The sequence below is a fragment of the Danio rerio genome, chromosome 17, assembly GCF_052040795.2.
Source record: "Danio rerio strain M-AB ecotype USA chromosome 17, GRCz13ab, whole genome shotgun sequence".
Lineage (NCBI taxonomy): Eukaryota > Metazoa > Chordata > Actinopteri > Cypriniformes > Danionidae > Danio > Danio rerio.
Genome location: NC_141037.1, coordinates 15630001 through 15647813, shown reverse-complemented (window position 1 = coordinate 15647813; position 17813 = coordinate 15630001). Strand labels below are relative to the sequence as shown.

The window sequence follows — 17813 nt, the reverse complement described above, 5'->3', positions numbered from 1 at the left end:
TAAAGCATATTCAAACTTTATTAGGACAAACTGCTTTAAATATTTGAACAGCTGAAGTGACTTAAAACTTTCAAAAAGGAGTAAGCTCATTCAAATTGTGATGAAATGAACATATTATTAACAGAAAGAAATCATTTGACGCTGCTAATATCTCTAAAATACATCCGCTTCAAGGAAGGTTTTATATATAGAAAAGACCATGTGCTTTTGTCAGACAAGCCTCTGTGTATTTTTGAGACTGGTCTAACGTTGACAAATATTTGTTAAAAAAGTTAAACATATTATCATTTAACATGAAGCACTGACATAGAGATATGAATATTGATTAAAAAAATGCTTGTATGAATTCATAAACTGATACATTCATGCTCCAAAGCCTGAAATATAAAGGATTTCACATGTTTAAATACTGATATGAATGCATTTCTGGTGTAAACCATGCTACATTTAATTATGGCAGTTTGTTGGTTTTATTTACAGGTCTTCCAAAAATCTAATCTGGTTCCTTTCAGATGAAATATGAGCAATTATTTGGCAGAAATACAATATGATGATCTTCCTAATGAAAACATACCTCATTCTTATTTCGTGGGATTTTGTTTTCGTATAGCAGGTACAGTCATGGTTCTGATGGCACGCCGTGTTTGAAAATTCAAGTGTGAAGAGTGTAAACGTACAAGCAAACAAACAAAAGACATTCCACAATGATGAAATGAAATTTAAAAAAAAGAGTTATAGCCCTATTTCCTACAAGACCATGTCATCACGACTGATCACTTCATTAGTGAGAAAATCCTCTCTGCTCGAAATGACACTGTTGATATTCCAGATCAGCGCAGAGCGGATTGTGAAGAGCCTGATGTGATATGGTTTTAGGCAATATGAGAATTATCTGTAAACCCTTGGGTTCATTCACAGTGTTGTAAAGCATTTGCATTAGGCTCAAGAGTAACTTTCATCTTGGCAATTCACACACACACACACACACACACACACTCTCTCTCTACAGCTGCTAATTCATTACGATAATAAACTTATGGTTGGAGAGTTCAGTTACAAATAAAAGCTGATAGCATCAAAAGACAAAGACAATACATGTAAAATTGCGGTAACACTTTATAATGACGTATAAGTAAATCATAAACAATATTAGAGTATATAATGCATGAGCAAACTTAGAGAATTCTGTCATGTACATGTTTCAAACTTGATTGAGTTTTATTGTTTTCTGTTGAACACAAAAGAAGATATTCTGAAAAATGCTGGAAACCCATTGATCGCCATATCCAACATCAAGTAAATATGTATTTTGGGTGAACTATGCCTTTGAGTTGATGTAAACTGAAATAATTAAAGGGATAGTTCACTCAAAAATGAATATTTACACACTATTTGCTCCGCCTCAAGTGTTTCCAAACCTTCAATAATTTATTTGTTCTGTTGAAGTAAAATAAGATATTCTAAAAAAATGTTGGAAACCCCTTAATCTTTTTTTCTGCATCATGCACTTTTTGTAAAAAACATTCTTCAAAGTATCTGCTTTTTTGTTCAACAGAATAAGAAACACCTGAAGGAAGGTTTGATGATAGAGTAAATATGCATTTTTGGGTGAACTATCCATTTAAGTTAATGTAAACTGAAATCATTGAAGGGATAGTTCACCCAAACATGAATATTTACACACTATTACTCTCCCTCAAGTGTTTCCAAATCTTTATGAATTCATTTCTTCTGTTGAGCGCAAAAGAAGATATTTTTGAAATAGCTGAAAACCTGTAACCATATACAGAATGCATTATTTATGGAAAGCAATGATTACAGGTTTCTATCTCTCGTCAGAATATCTTCTTTTGAGTTTAACAGAAGAAAGAATCTCAAACTGAGTAAATTGATGACAGAATTTTTCGTTTATGATGAACTATACCTTTAAATTTTGACTCACCGTTAGGCCTGGTGATAGTTAAAGCTGAAGGGTGTAAATCTTCAACACTGATGCTATTAATTATTCTGTTTGACTTTAAATATAGGCCAAGAGGAAAAATAAAGGTCAACATTATATTATGTAATAGTGTTAATGTATATTAAAATAGTTGGAACTGTCAAACGTTAATTTATACAGTACATTTCCATTTAAATGCACATGATTTACTGAAGTCTGAAGGGAGGTAGACTACAGGTGACTTATCTGTTTCTTGCAGCAAACGGACAATTCGTGAAGAATATTTTATGAATTTAAATAAACATTATAGAAATATAGTATCATCCCTATACGGAAAATATTACAAATTAGATTTTTATTTAATGTGAATAAACAACTTAATAATTTGTGATTGTCAGCTCCTTTTGATAAAAGTTATTTAGCAAATATGAACAAAACAACACTATTATGGTTATTTTAATTGATTTAAGATACCCAGAAAATATAAAAATCTACATTTTTAAAACAAATTATAAATTAAAATCAGATATTTCCAGTCTAGTAAAAAAAGTGTTTACTTGTGCAAATTATCACTTGATTATCTGAAAAATGCAAACATTTACAATAAAATTAAAATAATTTAATAGCCTATATGTCAGTCTTCAGTTTAATTTACTTCTGTTTGCAATTTCTTTGTAACTAATTTTGAAATGTACTATGTGAAACAGCAATTTTTCAGTGTTTATGTAAATGAATGTTATATCAATTTCCACCTGATTGACATTGGATCTAATACAATAACTTTTCATTTGTTCAAGTGTGAAAGCTTGGAGCCAGTGTACACCTGTAGCACCTCCCCTTGTCATCATAAAGTGTGACCGCGCTGTTACAGACTGGTGTCAGCAGTCTCAACTTTGGGCACCGGTGGCTCAGTTATTGTATCTGGATGCGCGTCTCTGCAGAAGAACACCGCCGGGTTTTTACAGGCCCACATGGCCACATCCCCTCCGTTGGCCGGGCTGGAGGAAGACAAGCGGCTGTTTGCGCCGTGCCGGCTCACGTACCGGTCCCGAATCCGGTCAGCCCGGCTTCGAACCGCGTCCCTGCGCTGCGTCTGCGTGGACAAATACGCGGCGATGTTTCTAGTCCTGTATCCCTCCTCTCTGCTCCGGCCCAACAGCATGGATATATTCGGGTTCCTTATGGCGTAAATCAAAGGATTAATGGCACCGTTTGCCCACGCCATCCAAATAGCCACGGTATCCATAGCAGGGGTGAAAGAGTAGTTTCCGAGCGCGGTGATGATACCCATCAGGCAGTAGGGCCCCCAGCAGAAGATGCTGAACACAATCATGATGAGCACGGTGGTCGCGGTGCGCATCTCGCTGTAGAAGCGCAACAGGTGCGCGTAAGTGGTGACCGGCCGCACCCTGATCTCCGACAGCCGGACTGTTTTGCAGATGTTGTAGTGGCAGAAGCACATGAGGGCGAAGGGAAGCAGGTAACAGATTACTATTAAAGATATACTGTATGCGGTGCCCATCCTGGAGGTGCCGGAGTGGAACACGTACATGCAGTGATAAAACCCTTGTTTGTGCACCACCAAGCGCCTGGAGGTCTCCATAAACAGGTACCAGGGAAAGGAAAAGACCACGGCGGAGAACCAAACGGCCACCAGGAGCTGGATCGCTCGCCTCCGGCCAATTTTGGCTTGGGGTTGCCGGACGATCGCGTAATACCTGTCGAACGAGATAAGAGTCATGGTCAGTGTGGAGATGATGCCGAAACAGGTGTTGAAAAACCCATTGGCGATGCAGAAGGGCTCTCCAAACATCCACTTTCCATCCTTGCTGAAGAGCATCATGAAGGAGAAGGGTAAACAAAGAACCGCCGTGAGGAAGTCGGAGAGGGAGAGGGACATGATGAATGCATTTGTGACCGTTCTCAGTTGCCTGTGTTTGATTATGACCACCACAACCGCTGAATTACCCAGACTGGACAGTAAGAAGATGGCCAGGAGCAGCAGCGCCTGCGCGGCCACTGCGATGCCCTGGAGAACCGAGTTCCCCTCCGAACTCCTCACCGGGATGTCGCGGTGCACATCCGTGTAGTTGCTGGCCTGAGTGCTCAGCGTGTTTACCCCCGGTTTGGTGGTCACAATCTCTAGAATATAGCCCGAACCCGACATGTTGTCCGCGGTTGTGTTGCTGATGATGCTGGGGAGATCCATTGGACACGGTGTGGGGTGGAGGAGAATTCATCCCTTGTCAGTTTCTCCAGTGCCCGTTTCACAGTAAAAATGAGAGTAAGCTTGGATGGTCCATGTGTAGTCCTTTGATGCCATACAGTGTGTTTGGAGTAAAGAATGTTTCCCGTGCCCTCCCCCGTTACAGATGGGCTGTCGACGCTGCTCGCTTATTTTTAATGCTTGACGAAACGCGCTCACTCCTCTAGGGGGCGCTTGGAGGCCCACAAAGCTATTTTCTATTTAGACGTATTCACATTTGAGTAGCCATTCTGTCTTTTTTTAGAGGTTTAATCTTCTTGTTGTGTAGTATAATTTAATAAAATAATAATGGAAATGCATATGGAAATGGAACATATATAGTTGAACCCAGAAGTTTACATACAGTCTAAAAATAGAAACATAATCGTTTTTTTTAAATGTCTGATGGTAAATCATACTAAATATTTACTATTTTAGGTCTGTTAGGATTACCTAAATGATTTACATTTGCAAATGCAAAAAATTGTGTTTATTTTGAGCTCACTTATAGGTTTTAAGTTTATTTATTTATTCTCTGTGTGAAAAATATATCAAATATACACATTTTCATCATACTCTTCAGTTTTCTATTCATATAGCCAAGAATCCTTCTAAGATACTCGTGTGTAAACAGTGAAAAACAAAACGGATGCTAGAGGTAGGCCTACATGAATATTGGGCTTAAAACTTTTGTTTTGCAAGATAATTCTTTATTTGTATTATTGATACAGAGCTAATTTGGCAGTTTGGCATGCTGTAACTAAATAATAATTAAGTTAATTAATATCGTAAATGTATATGGAAATCGACCATATGAGTGTCTCTTATTATTTGTACAGTTTTCAATGGGGCTGTGATTGGTGCATTCTGACAAGTGGTAAGTAACAGGCACCTTTTGATAGTGAGCTATAAGATAAGTTCGAAAGACCCACCCGTCACTGACAAAGGTCCAGAATTTGTCCCATATATGAACTTATTTGTCTTATTTTAACTGCTTTGCAACTATAATCGTGATAATAAAAGGCTTTAAGACTATTGACTGTTACTTCGGCGTGACTTCAGCTAATTTTAACCAATGCAAACAATTGTTTTTTTAGTCCAACATCCAGCTGTGCAAGACAACTTACAATCCAAGTGAGGTCATCTTTCACTTTACTGTATTGTTGTTAAATAGAGAAAACATTTTACAGTTAACTTGTATTCTAAATCTTGAACCTTATTCTTGAAACAAAAACAGATCAATAAAATGTGTGAAGCACCACAAGCGGCCCATATTAGGATTAATTTGAAAACTAATTGGACTATTGTTGTTATGAATTTTTAAATGTAAAATCCTAGCTGAAGCTCTACATTTTTATTATTTTAAGTCATTACAAAAATATGCAAAATTGGGTTTACTTTGAGCTCACTTATACGTTTAAAGTTTATTTATTTATTCTCTGTGTAGAAAAATACATGAAATGTACACATTTTCATCATACCCTTTAGTTTAAATGCTCTACCAAATGGTTGACCCCAATAACCGTTAAAGTCATTTAAAGAATGAGCATTTAAATAATTCTGTTGCACTACTACACTTGATTTTAGTTTTATTATAAAAACATGAAAGTGTTAAATCTAAAATATTTGATGGCTTACTTCAAAAAATAAAGATGATTTAGTTTTAATAATGTTTTATTTTGATTGTTTTAAATAAATGTATCTTTACACCTCATATTTTTAGATTTTTCATAGGTATGTGTACCTGCATATCAACCACATTGTAGAGATTGATATTTTAGAAATTATGGCATGCGTTGAAAAAAAAAATGCATTGAGTGTGTTAACTAGCGACATTAGGAGTTAATAAATGCAAACCATTTTTTTTTAAATTTGGCAGTTTGGCATGATTTAACCAAAGAGATATATACCAAATAAAGAACACCACAGAAAAGAGAATTTATTAGCATTAACCTTGCTACTCTAGCCTATTTAAACTTCCACATGATCAATGAAAATGTTTCCATATTTCAATTATCCATGTCATGTTGATCTCCTCGTTCAGTTTTTTAAAAAATCAACTCCACACTAAACTTCTGAAAATCTCGTCGTAAAATTCTGTGTTGTGGTAGTTAACAGGCGGATGTGGCTCAGCCGTTCAGTAGCCACAATCTTTATTACGACCATAGTGAAGGTTATAGCCAGCGAATGTTTACTTGTTTGTCTAATTAGTTGCATTTCACCGCCGTCCGCCTACAGTTTCACACGGTTTTATTGTCACAGCCGCTCTACCAGCTTGTTTTATTTCTGTGATACAGATGCAGGCCCTGCCCCTCCCCGTGACGTTTGAAGCCGTTGCCATGACACCGGTCCTCATTTTTTTTCTCCAGCTGAATTACGCACTTTCTTATGAAGATTGGTTTCATTTGTTGTGGTTTGTGCGCACGCAGCCGCTGATTCATAGCTACAGACGGTGCCCTTAACGCACATCCATCCATCTATCTATCTATCTATCTATCTATCTATCTATCTATCTATCTATCTATCTATCTATCTATCTATCTATCTATCTATCTATCTATCTATCTATCTATCTATCTATCTATCTATCTGTCTGTCTGTCTGTCTGTCTGTCTGTCTGTCTGTCTGTCTGTCTGTCTGTCTGTCTGTCTGTCTGTCTGTCTGTCTGTCTGTCTGTCTGTCTGTCTGTCTGTCTGTCTATCTAGTCTGTCCGTCTGTCTGTCTGTCTGTCTGTCTGTCCAAAGACTCTCTAAAGAATATTGGAGGTGTATTAAAAAAGGGCCTTAAGTCACTGAACATTTAATATATATTTTTTTATAACTGATTATAAGGTTAACAAATGTAGTACTTGTAGTAAGATTACAGTACATTATTTTAAAATGCTATGACTCTTATACAGTGCTCAGCATATTTGATACATTTCTCAGTGAATATGGGTAAAATATATTGGTGCATTTGAACAAAACAGGTTTATTAAACGGATATATTTATTAAAGTAATATTTTAATCACATAACATCTTTAGAAAATACATTTAATTTCATGCAAACAAAATAACAAACTACATTTCAACAAAATTTTTATATATTTTTAGTTTTTCTTGATTTTTTTCTATTTTTGAAAATGTTATTCAACATTTTCCCTAACATATAACTTTGTGTAATGCTGAGCACTGTACATTAGACCTACATATTAACTCTATTAAATTCATACAACACTGTAGAAAATTAACATTTTTAAAAACTTAATTATTAAGTAACTAAGTCTGCATTTTTTATGTTCACCTAAATTCTCTCTTCAATATTTATTTATTTATTTATTTATGGCCTATAAACTTGATTCCAGTTTTTATTTTGTTAAGGGTTTCTTTAGGAATAAGAGCTGAAAAATATTATATTCATTAATTTTCCTTTTTCTTAGTCCCTTTATTCATCAGGGAATAAATCGCTAACCTATCCAGCACGTTTTATTCAGCGGATGCCTTTCCAGCTGCAACCCAGTACTGGGAAATATCAATACACACTATCTAAATAATAACACACAGTATCTAAATAACTGATCAAAAATTAGCAAATTAATAGGTAATTTTTCAACTACAGGCACTTTTATGTCCTTTGATCATATATCCAAAAAAAAAAAAAAAAAAAAAAAAAAAATATATATATATATATATATATATATATATATATATATATATATATATATATATATATATATATAATTTTGTTTAAATTTCTCTTTCTTTGTCAAACTAACAATAAAACCTACTTAAAATTTTTTAACTAAAGTTCGATTAAATTTTTAAAATATATTATTCAACCTCCTTTTAGGTGTCAAAATCACTGTTTTTTGCCTTGTCCCACAGCCAGAGTTTTAAACATCAACAATAAAGATAACATTTTAAAATAAGATTTATCTGGTATCTATTAATGTATCTTAATTACGCACTAGTGAAATAATTTAAATATTTTATAGCTATTAAAGTGAAACTATTATCAATATTATTTTTTTATTCAAAATATAGCTGTCGCACAGTATCAGTGTCATTTCCACCACAACACTGCAATGTCACTTTAAAAAGTTTGTGTGACAGATTATTTAGGCGGTTTCTATGAAAATTAATAGTGCCATCTGAGAACATGTTCAAGATGGAGGGAATTTACATTTTTGTCAACAACACTTGAAGAAAAATCAAGGTAAATATTGCTTGATATAAGGAAATACATTTATTCTACGTTGTTTCCAAACATGCTGTATCTTCAAAGATGCTTTTAAAAACCAAATAAATAAGAATGTTTTGTATACATGAAAGGGTAGTATTAATTCAAAGCTAATGGGTGAAGCTATTTTCATTTTTTCACAATAAACTGTTGAAATGTCATTTCCACCACTGTCTTTTCCATCACCACACACATTTAAAAAAATATATTTAAAAAGTTCTCATCACACATTAAAAGTGTGTTCACAATTTATAAGTCCATGCTCTGTTTAATATACAAATTCAGTTTATTTATTTTCTAATAAACTCTTAACCAAATTAATATTAAATTTTAGAGTGTGACAGGTGTAAAATTTAGCATACAACTAATTTATTTCATTGACAAATGTATTATTATTATTATATATTGTGGAAAGATTGGTTAAACTTCATGCAAAAATGATCTTAGACAATGTTTGACTGCCATTATTTATTTCATTTTGAAATCAAAGCTGTATATTAAGATGTGGTAGGATTGACATTTGTTCAGTTCATGATGGAAAAAATGTTTCTCTTCTTATCCAAGTTTGTCCTCTTACAGATCTTAAAACTAGACAAATAGTTTAAACTTATGAGGCTATGTTAAGTTAATTTTGAACAAGTTTTTTTTACTCAACTTCACAAGGCTAAAAATGCCTGTAGAGGAAGAATGGCCTTTATACTGTTCAGCAGGTGAAAAACAAAAGCTTATGTGACAAAAGTATAGCTTACGTGACTGTCTGCATACAGTAACCTATACAGGAACAGTGCCAGACAGAAACTGCAGATATTCTTTACTATTTCAGTGCGAAATTTTGTAAAAAAATAATAAAATAATAAAAAAGATAATAATAAAAACAATAAAAAAAATAACTTTTTAAAAATAATAACACAATGCAGATTCAATTAGATCCACTACTTTGTTATAAACAAAGCAAGACATCTATATAGGCTACTATATCTACTAAAAGACAGGAAATAATACTTTCCAAACTGTATTGTAAATAAAGCATTTAAATGTGCACATTAGTTAACATATTACTGAAATGATTGTAAATAATTGCACATTTTCCATAGGTAAATAAACAAAACAAAAACAAACAGCTAAACACGTTACAAACACGTTACAAAAAGCTAAACATTAGCCTATGTGTGGATTCCTAGAACTAACCGATATAAAATGAGGCACTTACCCAGCAAGAAAAAGCTGTAGGCAACAGTAGCTAAAAGGGCAATGGTAAAATTACACAGAATGCACTATTTAGCGGACATTTCTGAAAACATTATTCAATTACTGAGCATTTTAGACTCATACTTGTACACCAGAGAGCGGCGCTGTGTAACAGTTGACCTTTGGCAATTCCTCCCGCATTACATGAAGAAGACGGAGACATTCTTCCGGTTTCTCTTACGTCGGGTTTGGTAACTGCAGTTTAAAACCAACTAATTAAATAAACTGGGCGATTGCTCGGTTTGTAATGCTGCTTATGAAATGGGTATGTTAAAACAGCCAATATTAAATGCAGACATCTTATGAGAATGCGATTCAGCGTTGATTTCTTGCTGTTAATTACGTCGCTGTATAGTTTGCTGCCATAACAACATTTGAATAAGATGACGTTATTGTTTTGTTGTTGTTGTTGTTGTTGTTGTTGTTGTTATATTATTATTGTCTTCATTATTTGATGGTGTTTTTTTCTGCGTGTATTACAGCCGTGGCAATGAGCTCCACTTGTCCTGGACTTTACTGTGGAAGAACCAGCATTAATGATACTACTGATATATGGGGAGAATGTGGGGTAAGTTTCTCATTTTTACATCAGTCTGTTCAAGTAAACCACACATAATTTATATTACAATGTGCTCTAATTTAATAGTTTGTATGAATAACATTGTTGAAAAATCAATAAGCGCAGTTGTTTTGTCTACATGCTCACTCTGATTCAGGTAAAGTTGGTTTTATTTCATACACATTAGGTCAGTGACAAATTGTGACACGCTCCCTATATTGTTAACCATGGTACTTTCAATATTCAGACTGAAATCACCTATAAATATGACTTCAAAGCAACATCAGCACTATTTAATTGACTGTGAACAATGTTGTAGTTTATTTATTCATTCATTCATTTTCTTTTCGGCTTAGTCCCTTTATTAATCTGGAGTCGCCACACGAAATGAACCGCCAACTTATCCACCTGTACCGCATGTCTTTGGAAACCGGAGCCACCCGGAGGAAACCCATGCGAGCACAGGGAGAACATGCAAACTCCACACAGAAACACCAACTGACCCAGCTGAGGCTCGAACCGGCGACCTTCTTGCTGTGGGGCGAATGTGCACCACCGTTCTGCCCCACACTTGCCCCGCAGTTGTTGGCTGCTAATATGATTTCACTATTATGAATTTGCAAATAATACTTTAATTAAATTATATTATAAAGGACAAAGTCCGAATGTGTGAAAATTATACCAACTTTACCTCAATACTGTAGCCTTACTTCACTAAGTTACATTCGTTTAAAATGCCATGTCATCATGTCATGTCATTTTCATTTGCTTATCTTGGGTTGGGTCACGGAGGCAGCAGTCTTAGAAGAGAACCCCAGACTTCCCTCTCCCCAGACACTTCCTCCAGCTCCTGTAGGGGTATCTCGAGGCATTCCCAGGCCAGCCGAGAGACATAGTCTCTCCAGTGTGTCATGGGTCCTCCTTGAGGCGTCCTCCTGGTGGGATATGCTGCCTGGAACACCTCCCTAGGTAGGCCTCCAGGAAGCATCCGAAACAGATGCCCAAGCCACCTCAGCTGACTTCTCTCGATGTGGAGGAGCAGCAGCTCTACTCTGAGCTCCTCCGGGGTGACAGACCTCCTCACCCTGTCTTTAAGGGTATACGAGATCTTGTCCTTTCGGTCATGACCCAATACTCATGACCATAGGTGAGAGTAGGAACGTAGATTGACCTGTAAATTGAGAGCTTAGCCTTTCGGCTCAGCTCCTTCTTTACCACAGCAGACCGATACATCGACTGCATTACCGCTGCCACTGCACCGATCCGCCTGTCAATTTCATGCTCCATCCTTCCCTCACTCGTGAACAAAACCCCAAGATACTTGAACTCCTCCACCTGGGGTAAGGACTTTTCTCCTACCTGGAGATGCCAAAACCACCTTTTTCTGGTGGAGCACCATGGCCTCGGACTTAGAGGTGCGGATTTTCATCCCAGCCGCATCACACTTGGCAGCAAACCGCCCCAGTGCATGCTGAATATCCATGTTCGATGAAGATTTCCATTGACTAAATGATATTGTATTGAATTTTGGATTATTTATGAACATTAACAGTTAAACACTAAACAGTTGTATTTTAATTGTTTTATTTATTTTATATTATAAAAGATGAATAATTTAGGACCATAACTTTACAACTAATGTAGCTGCATGACATATGTATTACAATAACAAACATATTGCTTATAGTTAGTTAATGCATTAAATGATGTTTACTAGTGGATCATATTTAAAGTTTTAAACTTTTCCTGGTCATTCAAGAGCAATTTTGCTCGTATTGATAGATTTGATTGCACAGTGGACTGGATTTACTTTGTTTTGAAGTGATTTTGCCATTTTTTATTATAAAGGTTTGTCCTCGTGGCGAGAGGACGAACTTGGAGAAGATCTGTATGAAATGCACTGGATCTCCTGATCTCTATGACTGGCTGTACCTGGGCTTCATGGCAATGCTGCCTCTGGTCCTGCACTGGTTCTTTATCGAGTGGTATTCTGGGAAAAAGAGGTAATAAGCTGTATTTATAAGTAATATTTTAAAATGGAAAACAGTATAAACTGACTTTGTTGAACTGCCTTTTCTAAGTGGTATAGATTTAATAAGGTGCCAGAAACATTCTGTAGGGGTTTTGAACTATTCTCTGTAAATCTCTAATATAATACTAAATAATACTAATCTGTCCAGCACCATTAACCAAGAAATTTTCAGTATATTTTTTCTGATGCTTGGTTTGAACTTCAGCAGATCATCTTGACCAAATCTACATGCATTAATGGTTCAAGTTAGAGCAATGTGATTTGCTGAATAGACATTTGAGTAAACAAGCATGTGTACTTATTAAAGGGACTGCAGGCGAATAGAGTAAAAAAAGACTTTATCACTATACTTCCTCCGTTGATTGGTTGCTTTAGGACTTGTAAACATGTTTGTATTACTTTTGTAAGTTTGCAAGTTTACTAAAATGTTATGTTTTAATATGCAAATGAAGCTTCACTTAATTGATTAAAATGTGCTTATTTGCATAGATTTCTTGCACAAAAATTGGACAGTACAATTTTATTTATTTATTTTTTTACATTTGGTGGCAAATGTTTTTTCAATATAAAAATCTCTTTTTTTAATTTATTCTTTATTAAACTTTTCACAAATAAACAACTATGGTACTGATATCTTGTAACCTGTACAGAAGTTCTTGTCACGCATTCAATTGCATACACATTCTTAAGAGCAAAAACAGAAACAAAAGAAGATTAGAAAGACAAAGGCTAGTCTTAGAGGATCCTAAAGACCCAGAGAGTGGAACATATGCACCCAAACACTTCAGATCTCTGATGCAAATCAAGAGTCAGTTTTTTCAGTGGTAAAAAAAGTTGCCTTGCTCAATCATATATTAACTAAGCAGTTAATAATAAAAGTATAATATAACCATAATAAAAGTATATTTGTTTTGACCAAGTGTGCACAAACATTCAGCACCTGTTCTTTATCACGATCAAGACGAAGATTTGGGTATGTCTTTGTATAGAATAAAATGTTGTGTATATAATTAGACAAATTATATATTAACATGATACATGTCTTTCTTTAAAAAAATAGAATAAGAATAAAAGAATAAAACTGTAAAGTTTGTCAGCTGAAGTGAAGATTTATGGCTCACTGAAGGAGTTTTTATTTTGAAATATGTATTGTAATCGAAATCTACACACACAGATTGATAAAGTGCAATAAAAGCAGCACATAAAAGCATATTTTGTTTCTGTTTCATTATACTGAAAACAATTTGTGAAAAGCCAAAAGAACTAAATCTCAAAATTAGTTTTTGCCTTTCAGTAAAACTGGTATGACTGAGGAAATTCTGTCGTGTAGATGGGATTTTCCAATATTGTGGCAAAACTTTTCAGACTAACCTGTGTTCTTTTAATGTCATCAACAGTTCTAGTGCCCTTTTCCAGCACATTACGGCCCTGTTTGAATGCACAGTTGCTGCTGTAGTGACTCTGCTGCTCAATGATCCTGTCGGCCAGCTGTATATTCGTTCCTGTGAGGTGAAGATGCTTTCAGACTGGTACACCATGCTGTATAACCCCAGCCCAGACTACGTCACCACGTTGCACTGCACACAGGAGGCTGTGTTTCCTCTGTGAGTGGCTTTTATAGCGATATATGTATGTGATTTGAGGCATCAGTTATATTTGTTGGTTTCTAGGCTTTACACTATTGACACATTGTTGCATTGTTTAACACAGTTGCATTGGATTGATAATGCCATATATTTTTTATTATAACATTTTAAAACTTATGAAACAAAAAATACAGTTCCTTAAAACCCTATAATTTGGTCTTACTACATTAGGAATGGACCACGCTTGAATGGCGAACTTCTTTTCTGTTAGCTGGACAAAGTAGGTTTTGATCATGATTCTGCTCAACAAAAAACTAACTTGATTTGTGACTTGCTATTTTTTTCCAGATACACCATTGTGTTGATCTACTACGCTTTCTGTCTGGTTTTCATGATGCTTCTACGGCCACTTCTGGTTAAAAAGATTGCATGTGGTTTAGGCAAGACGGATCGTTTCAAGAGCATCTACGCAGCGCTGTATTTCTTTCCCATCCTCACTGTCCTGCAGGCAGTTGGAGGAGGACTGCTGTGTAAGTAAAAAAACTATGTGTATATATATATATATATATATATATATATATATATATATATATATATATATATATATATATATATATATATATATATATTTTTTTTTTTTTTTTTTTTTTTTTTTTCTTAACTTTTTACACAAATTGAACAGTTAGAGATTGAAAAGAACAAATAAAAACAGTAGTATAAAATTTTAGTAATATAGCATTTTTTATTAGTTATTTTATCAATGTCTAATTGTTTCATTTATGTTTTAGTTATTTTTAATCTTAACTTCAAATTTGAGTAATATTACTGTTGTTTATTTGTTTTATTTCAATGTCTAATATTTTCATTTATGTTTTAGTTATTTTTAATTTTAACTTCAAATTTGAGAAATTTTAATGTTGTTTTACGACATTTTTTCATTAACATTTTTAGTTATTTTTAATCTTAAATTCAGATTTTATTAATATTACAGTTTTTTTAGATGTCTAATTTATATTTTAGTTATTAAATATATAAAAATATTAAATAATTTTTTTTATTAAATAAAAAAATAAAAAATAATAAAAATATTAAAAGCGTTCAGCACATAATGCGGGGTCTGCAGATGTCAGTTTTGGAGGACACAAGCAGACATTATCATTGTGCTTGCACATGGTCAGTCCTGCTTGTTGCCAAAGTAACATTAGGTGAGACACAGACAAACACACATGAATGAATGTTATGAAAACTAAAGTTTGTTGTACAGTTGGCGGTTCATTCCGTTATTTGGTAGGACTGCATTCATATCAGAAGTGTTGGGCAATTTACTTTAAAAGAGTAATTAGTTATAGTTACTTTACACAAAAAGTAACTGAGTTACCGAGTTACATGTATATAAAAGTAACTAATGACCAGGGAAAGTAACTATTGTGTTACTTTAAAAAAAATCTAAGTTGTCAAATGACTATAAAATAAATATAAAACATTGTACCCTAATCTACACTATTTTAATGTTGTTGTGGGATAATGTGAGAGCCATCAACAGCGTTTCCTCAGCTATATATCTAGATATTTTTAGTTTAATTCTGTCTAGTAAGTATTTGCGGTGGAGAAAAATTTTCATAACCAAAAAAAGTATCGCCGTTAGTAATGCTGTTTATTCATAGCGCTGTTATCCCCATCACTGCATATCAGAAGTGAACCATACCAGAGTTTGTGCGAACCAAACGCTAAACCAGTGGTTCTCAAACTGTGGTATGTGTACCACTAGTGGTAGAGGGCTTCCTTCAAATGGTACACGTAGGAATCAGTTATGTCATATGTACATGCTACATATATTTAAAATGCATCAAAAAATATTTATACATTAATACGATGACATATAATCTATGTGTAGCTTCTATCGTAATTTTTTACAGGAGTACAGTAGTTTTTTTTTTTTTTTTTACACTTTTTAAGAAAAGTAACCTATTATTTTTACCTTTTAAAAGCACATTTTATTTTAAATGTTGACGTTTTAGTTTTAGTTTTTTTTTGTTTACATGTAAGCACAGTGCAGGGTTAATGTTCAAATAATTTATAATGTTTAAAGTGGCTGACAACAATATTGTTATTAATAGTAATTAATCTGCCTTGTTTTTTAACTTTACAAATCTGTAGCTGATTTACTGGGCCTACAATGCTACTGTATTTCAATACCGCTCATTAAGTTGGTACTTGGAGAGACAATTTTTTTTCTGAGGTGGTACTTGATGAAAAAAATTTGAGAATCACTGTCCTAGACCACTTCTTTTAGGCTGACTCTGGTATGGTTCACACATGCTCACCTGAGTTCAGAAGACATCGTTCACACTAGTTAAACGTACCAAACTCTGATGTTAAATGAACCTGGTTGCAGACCAAAAGTGCTAGTGTGAAAGCACCCTAATACACTACATTTTTGTTATTTCACTCAAAGCTTAAAATCGATTGTTCTTCTTTGTAACTTGACGGTTACTGAGGCTGTTTATGCCACAATGATTTCAGCAGTAAAATTTAATTTTTTTTTATGTGTTTTGACTGTTCATTTACACAAAAGCCACAATATTTTGCATTTCCAAGTGCACATTTTTTAAAAACAAAACTGTTATTGTGTGTGTAAACTACAAAAATATGATTTTGTGAAATGATAACATTCCGGTTTCCCTCACAGTCTAAAGACATGTGGTACAGTTAAATTGGTTAGGCTAAATTGTCCGTAGTGTATTAGTGTGAATGAGTGTGTATAGATGTTTCCCAAAGATGGGTTGCAGCTGGAAGGGCATCCACTGCGTAAAACATATGCTGGATAAGTTGGCGGTTCATTCCACTGTGGAGACCCCAGATTAATGAAGGGATCAAGTCGAAAAGAAAATGAATGAATGAACGAATGAAAAGATAACATCAAGCTTATCTATATCATGTAATTTATAGGCTTAACCAAATAATTAAAAACCAAAACAATGTTAAGCTACATATCCATGTGTACAGCCTTAGTTTTAGCTAATACCATTGTTTGTATATTTCCCTTTTGTTTATTTTACCAGACTATGCGTTTCCGTATATTATTTTGGTCCTATCCTTGGTCACGTTGGCAGTTTACATGTCAGCTTCAGAGATACAGGTAAATGCTTTTTTTTTTTTTAATGTTATACTGCTTTTGGTTTTAAATTCAATGCTAATTGTATTAAAACGGTTTGTGAATTATCTCCCACAGTCTTTCAAAAACCTTGTGGCCAAGAAGAAACGGCTCGTCGTTCTCTTTAGCCATTGGCTCCTCCATGCATACGGTATTATTTCTATATCCCGACTGGATAAACTAGGCCAGGATTTGCCTCTGTTGGCTCTGGTGCCTGGACCTGCTCTCTTCTACCTGCTGACGGCCAGATTTACCGAACCAAACCGGATTCTGTCAGAGGGGGGAAATGGACACTGATATCATTACCTTTGCTGGAGAACCGATTCGTCCAAATGTAGAGGAATGGCATTTAGTTTAATGACACCTTTGGGACGAATGCCAAAAAGCCATATTCACAAGATTTCTTTTTTGTTTGCTTGTAATGAACCAAGATCAAATGAAATATTCTCATTTCGCTCTTCATTTGTTTACCGTTTTCCTTTAAATCCGAAATGTTTTTGTAAATTTATTGTAGCTTTATTATGTACTATTCATTTAGATACTTGTAACTGTTATCAAACAATAGATCCAACTCAAATACTGACTGTATTGTACAAATTTTACATTTTGCATGTTGTAATTGAAGCAGCAGGTCTGTGAATTTCATTGAAATGTTTTTACCCGCATGTCAGATTTTCTTGTGCCAAATATAGTTGTATGTATATGTTTTTATTTTTTGTTCATGTGTAGTTAAATGATATTAGCTTAAAACAACAAAATATTGTGACATCATATTTGCGTGCGGCATTATATGAATGTTTCGCTGCTGAATATGTAAATAGGCGGACAACC

General features: G+C 34.4%; 3 protein-coding genes across 7 annotated transcripts in view; 1 reads left to right on the top strand and 2 right to left on the bottom strand.

Moving 5' to 3' along the window:
* Positions 1–9770, bottom strand: gpr135 (G protein-coupled receptor 135). Of its 2 annotated transcripts, XM_087290179.1 has the most exons (2): positions 9614–9770; positions 1–3657 (listed from the first exon to the last, which is right to left on the bottom strand). In XM_087290179.1, exon 2 carries the CDS (start codon positions 3540–3542, stop codon positions 2805–2807), a length of 738 nt encoding a protein of 245 aa, XP_087146305.1. In that variant the 5' UTR covers positions 3543–3657; positions 9614–9770; the 3' UTR covers positions 1–2804. The 2 variants fall into 2 exon arrangements, with proteins under 2 accessions (XP_087146305.1, XP_087146304.1); XM_087290178.1 differs by lacking the exon at positions 9614–9770 and having other exon boundaries at positions 1–4313.
* Positions 9771–9806: 36 nt separating this feature from the next.
* jkamp (jnk1/mapk8 associated membrane protein) overlaps positions 9807–17813 on the top strand; it is an 8249-nt gene continuing 242 nt past the window's right edge. Inside the window, exons 1-7 of one of the 2 annotated variants that reach the window (XM_087288765.1) lie at positions 9807–9842; positions 10134–10219; positions 12059–12213; positions 13640–13846; positions 14177–14358; positions 16891–16967; positions 17061–17813. The exon at positions 17061–17813 is cut by the window's right edge and continues 242 nt beyond it. In XM_087288765.1, coding sequence (XP_087144891.1) covers positions 10142–10219; positions 12059–12213; positions 13640–13846; positions 14177–14358; positions 16891–16967; positions 17061–17279 — 918 coding nt within the window. In that variant the 5' untranslated portion in view covers positions 9807–9842; positions 10134–10141 and the 3' untranslated portion in view covers positions 17280–17813. 2 annotated transcript variants of the gene reach the window in all.
* The window catches only part of ccdc175 (coiled-coil domain containing 175), a 24664-nt gene continuing 18866 nt past the window's right edge, over positions 12016–17813 (bottom strand). Inside the window, exons 20-21 of one of the 3 annotated variants that reach the window (XR_015513123.1) lie at positions 13614–13744; positions 12016–12200 (exon numbers count right to left, since the gene is read on the bottom strand). Coding sequence is in view for 1 of the 3 variants with exons in the window: in XM_087290175.1 (XP_087146301.1) it covers positions 17233–17252 (20 nt within the window). In the remaining 2 variants the exon portion in view is untranslated. Of the gene's footprint in view, positions 12201–13613; positions 13745–16343; positions 17253–17813 lie in introns of those variants that run through there. The other 2 variants (XM_087290175.1, XR_015513124.1) reach the window with 2 other exon arrangements.

Bases quoted from the DNA above. Each gene is read 5' to 3' on its own strand.
- gpr135 (XM_087290178.1), bottom strand. From the start codon at position 4,148: ATGGATCTCCCCAGCATCATCAGCAACACAACCGCGGACAACATGTCG.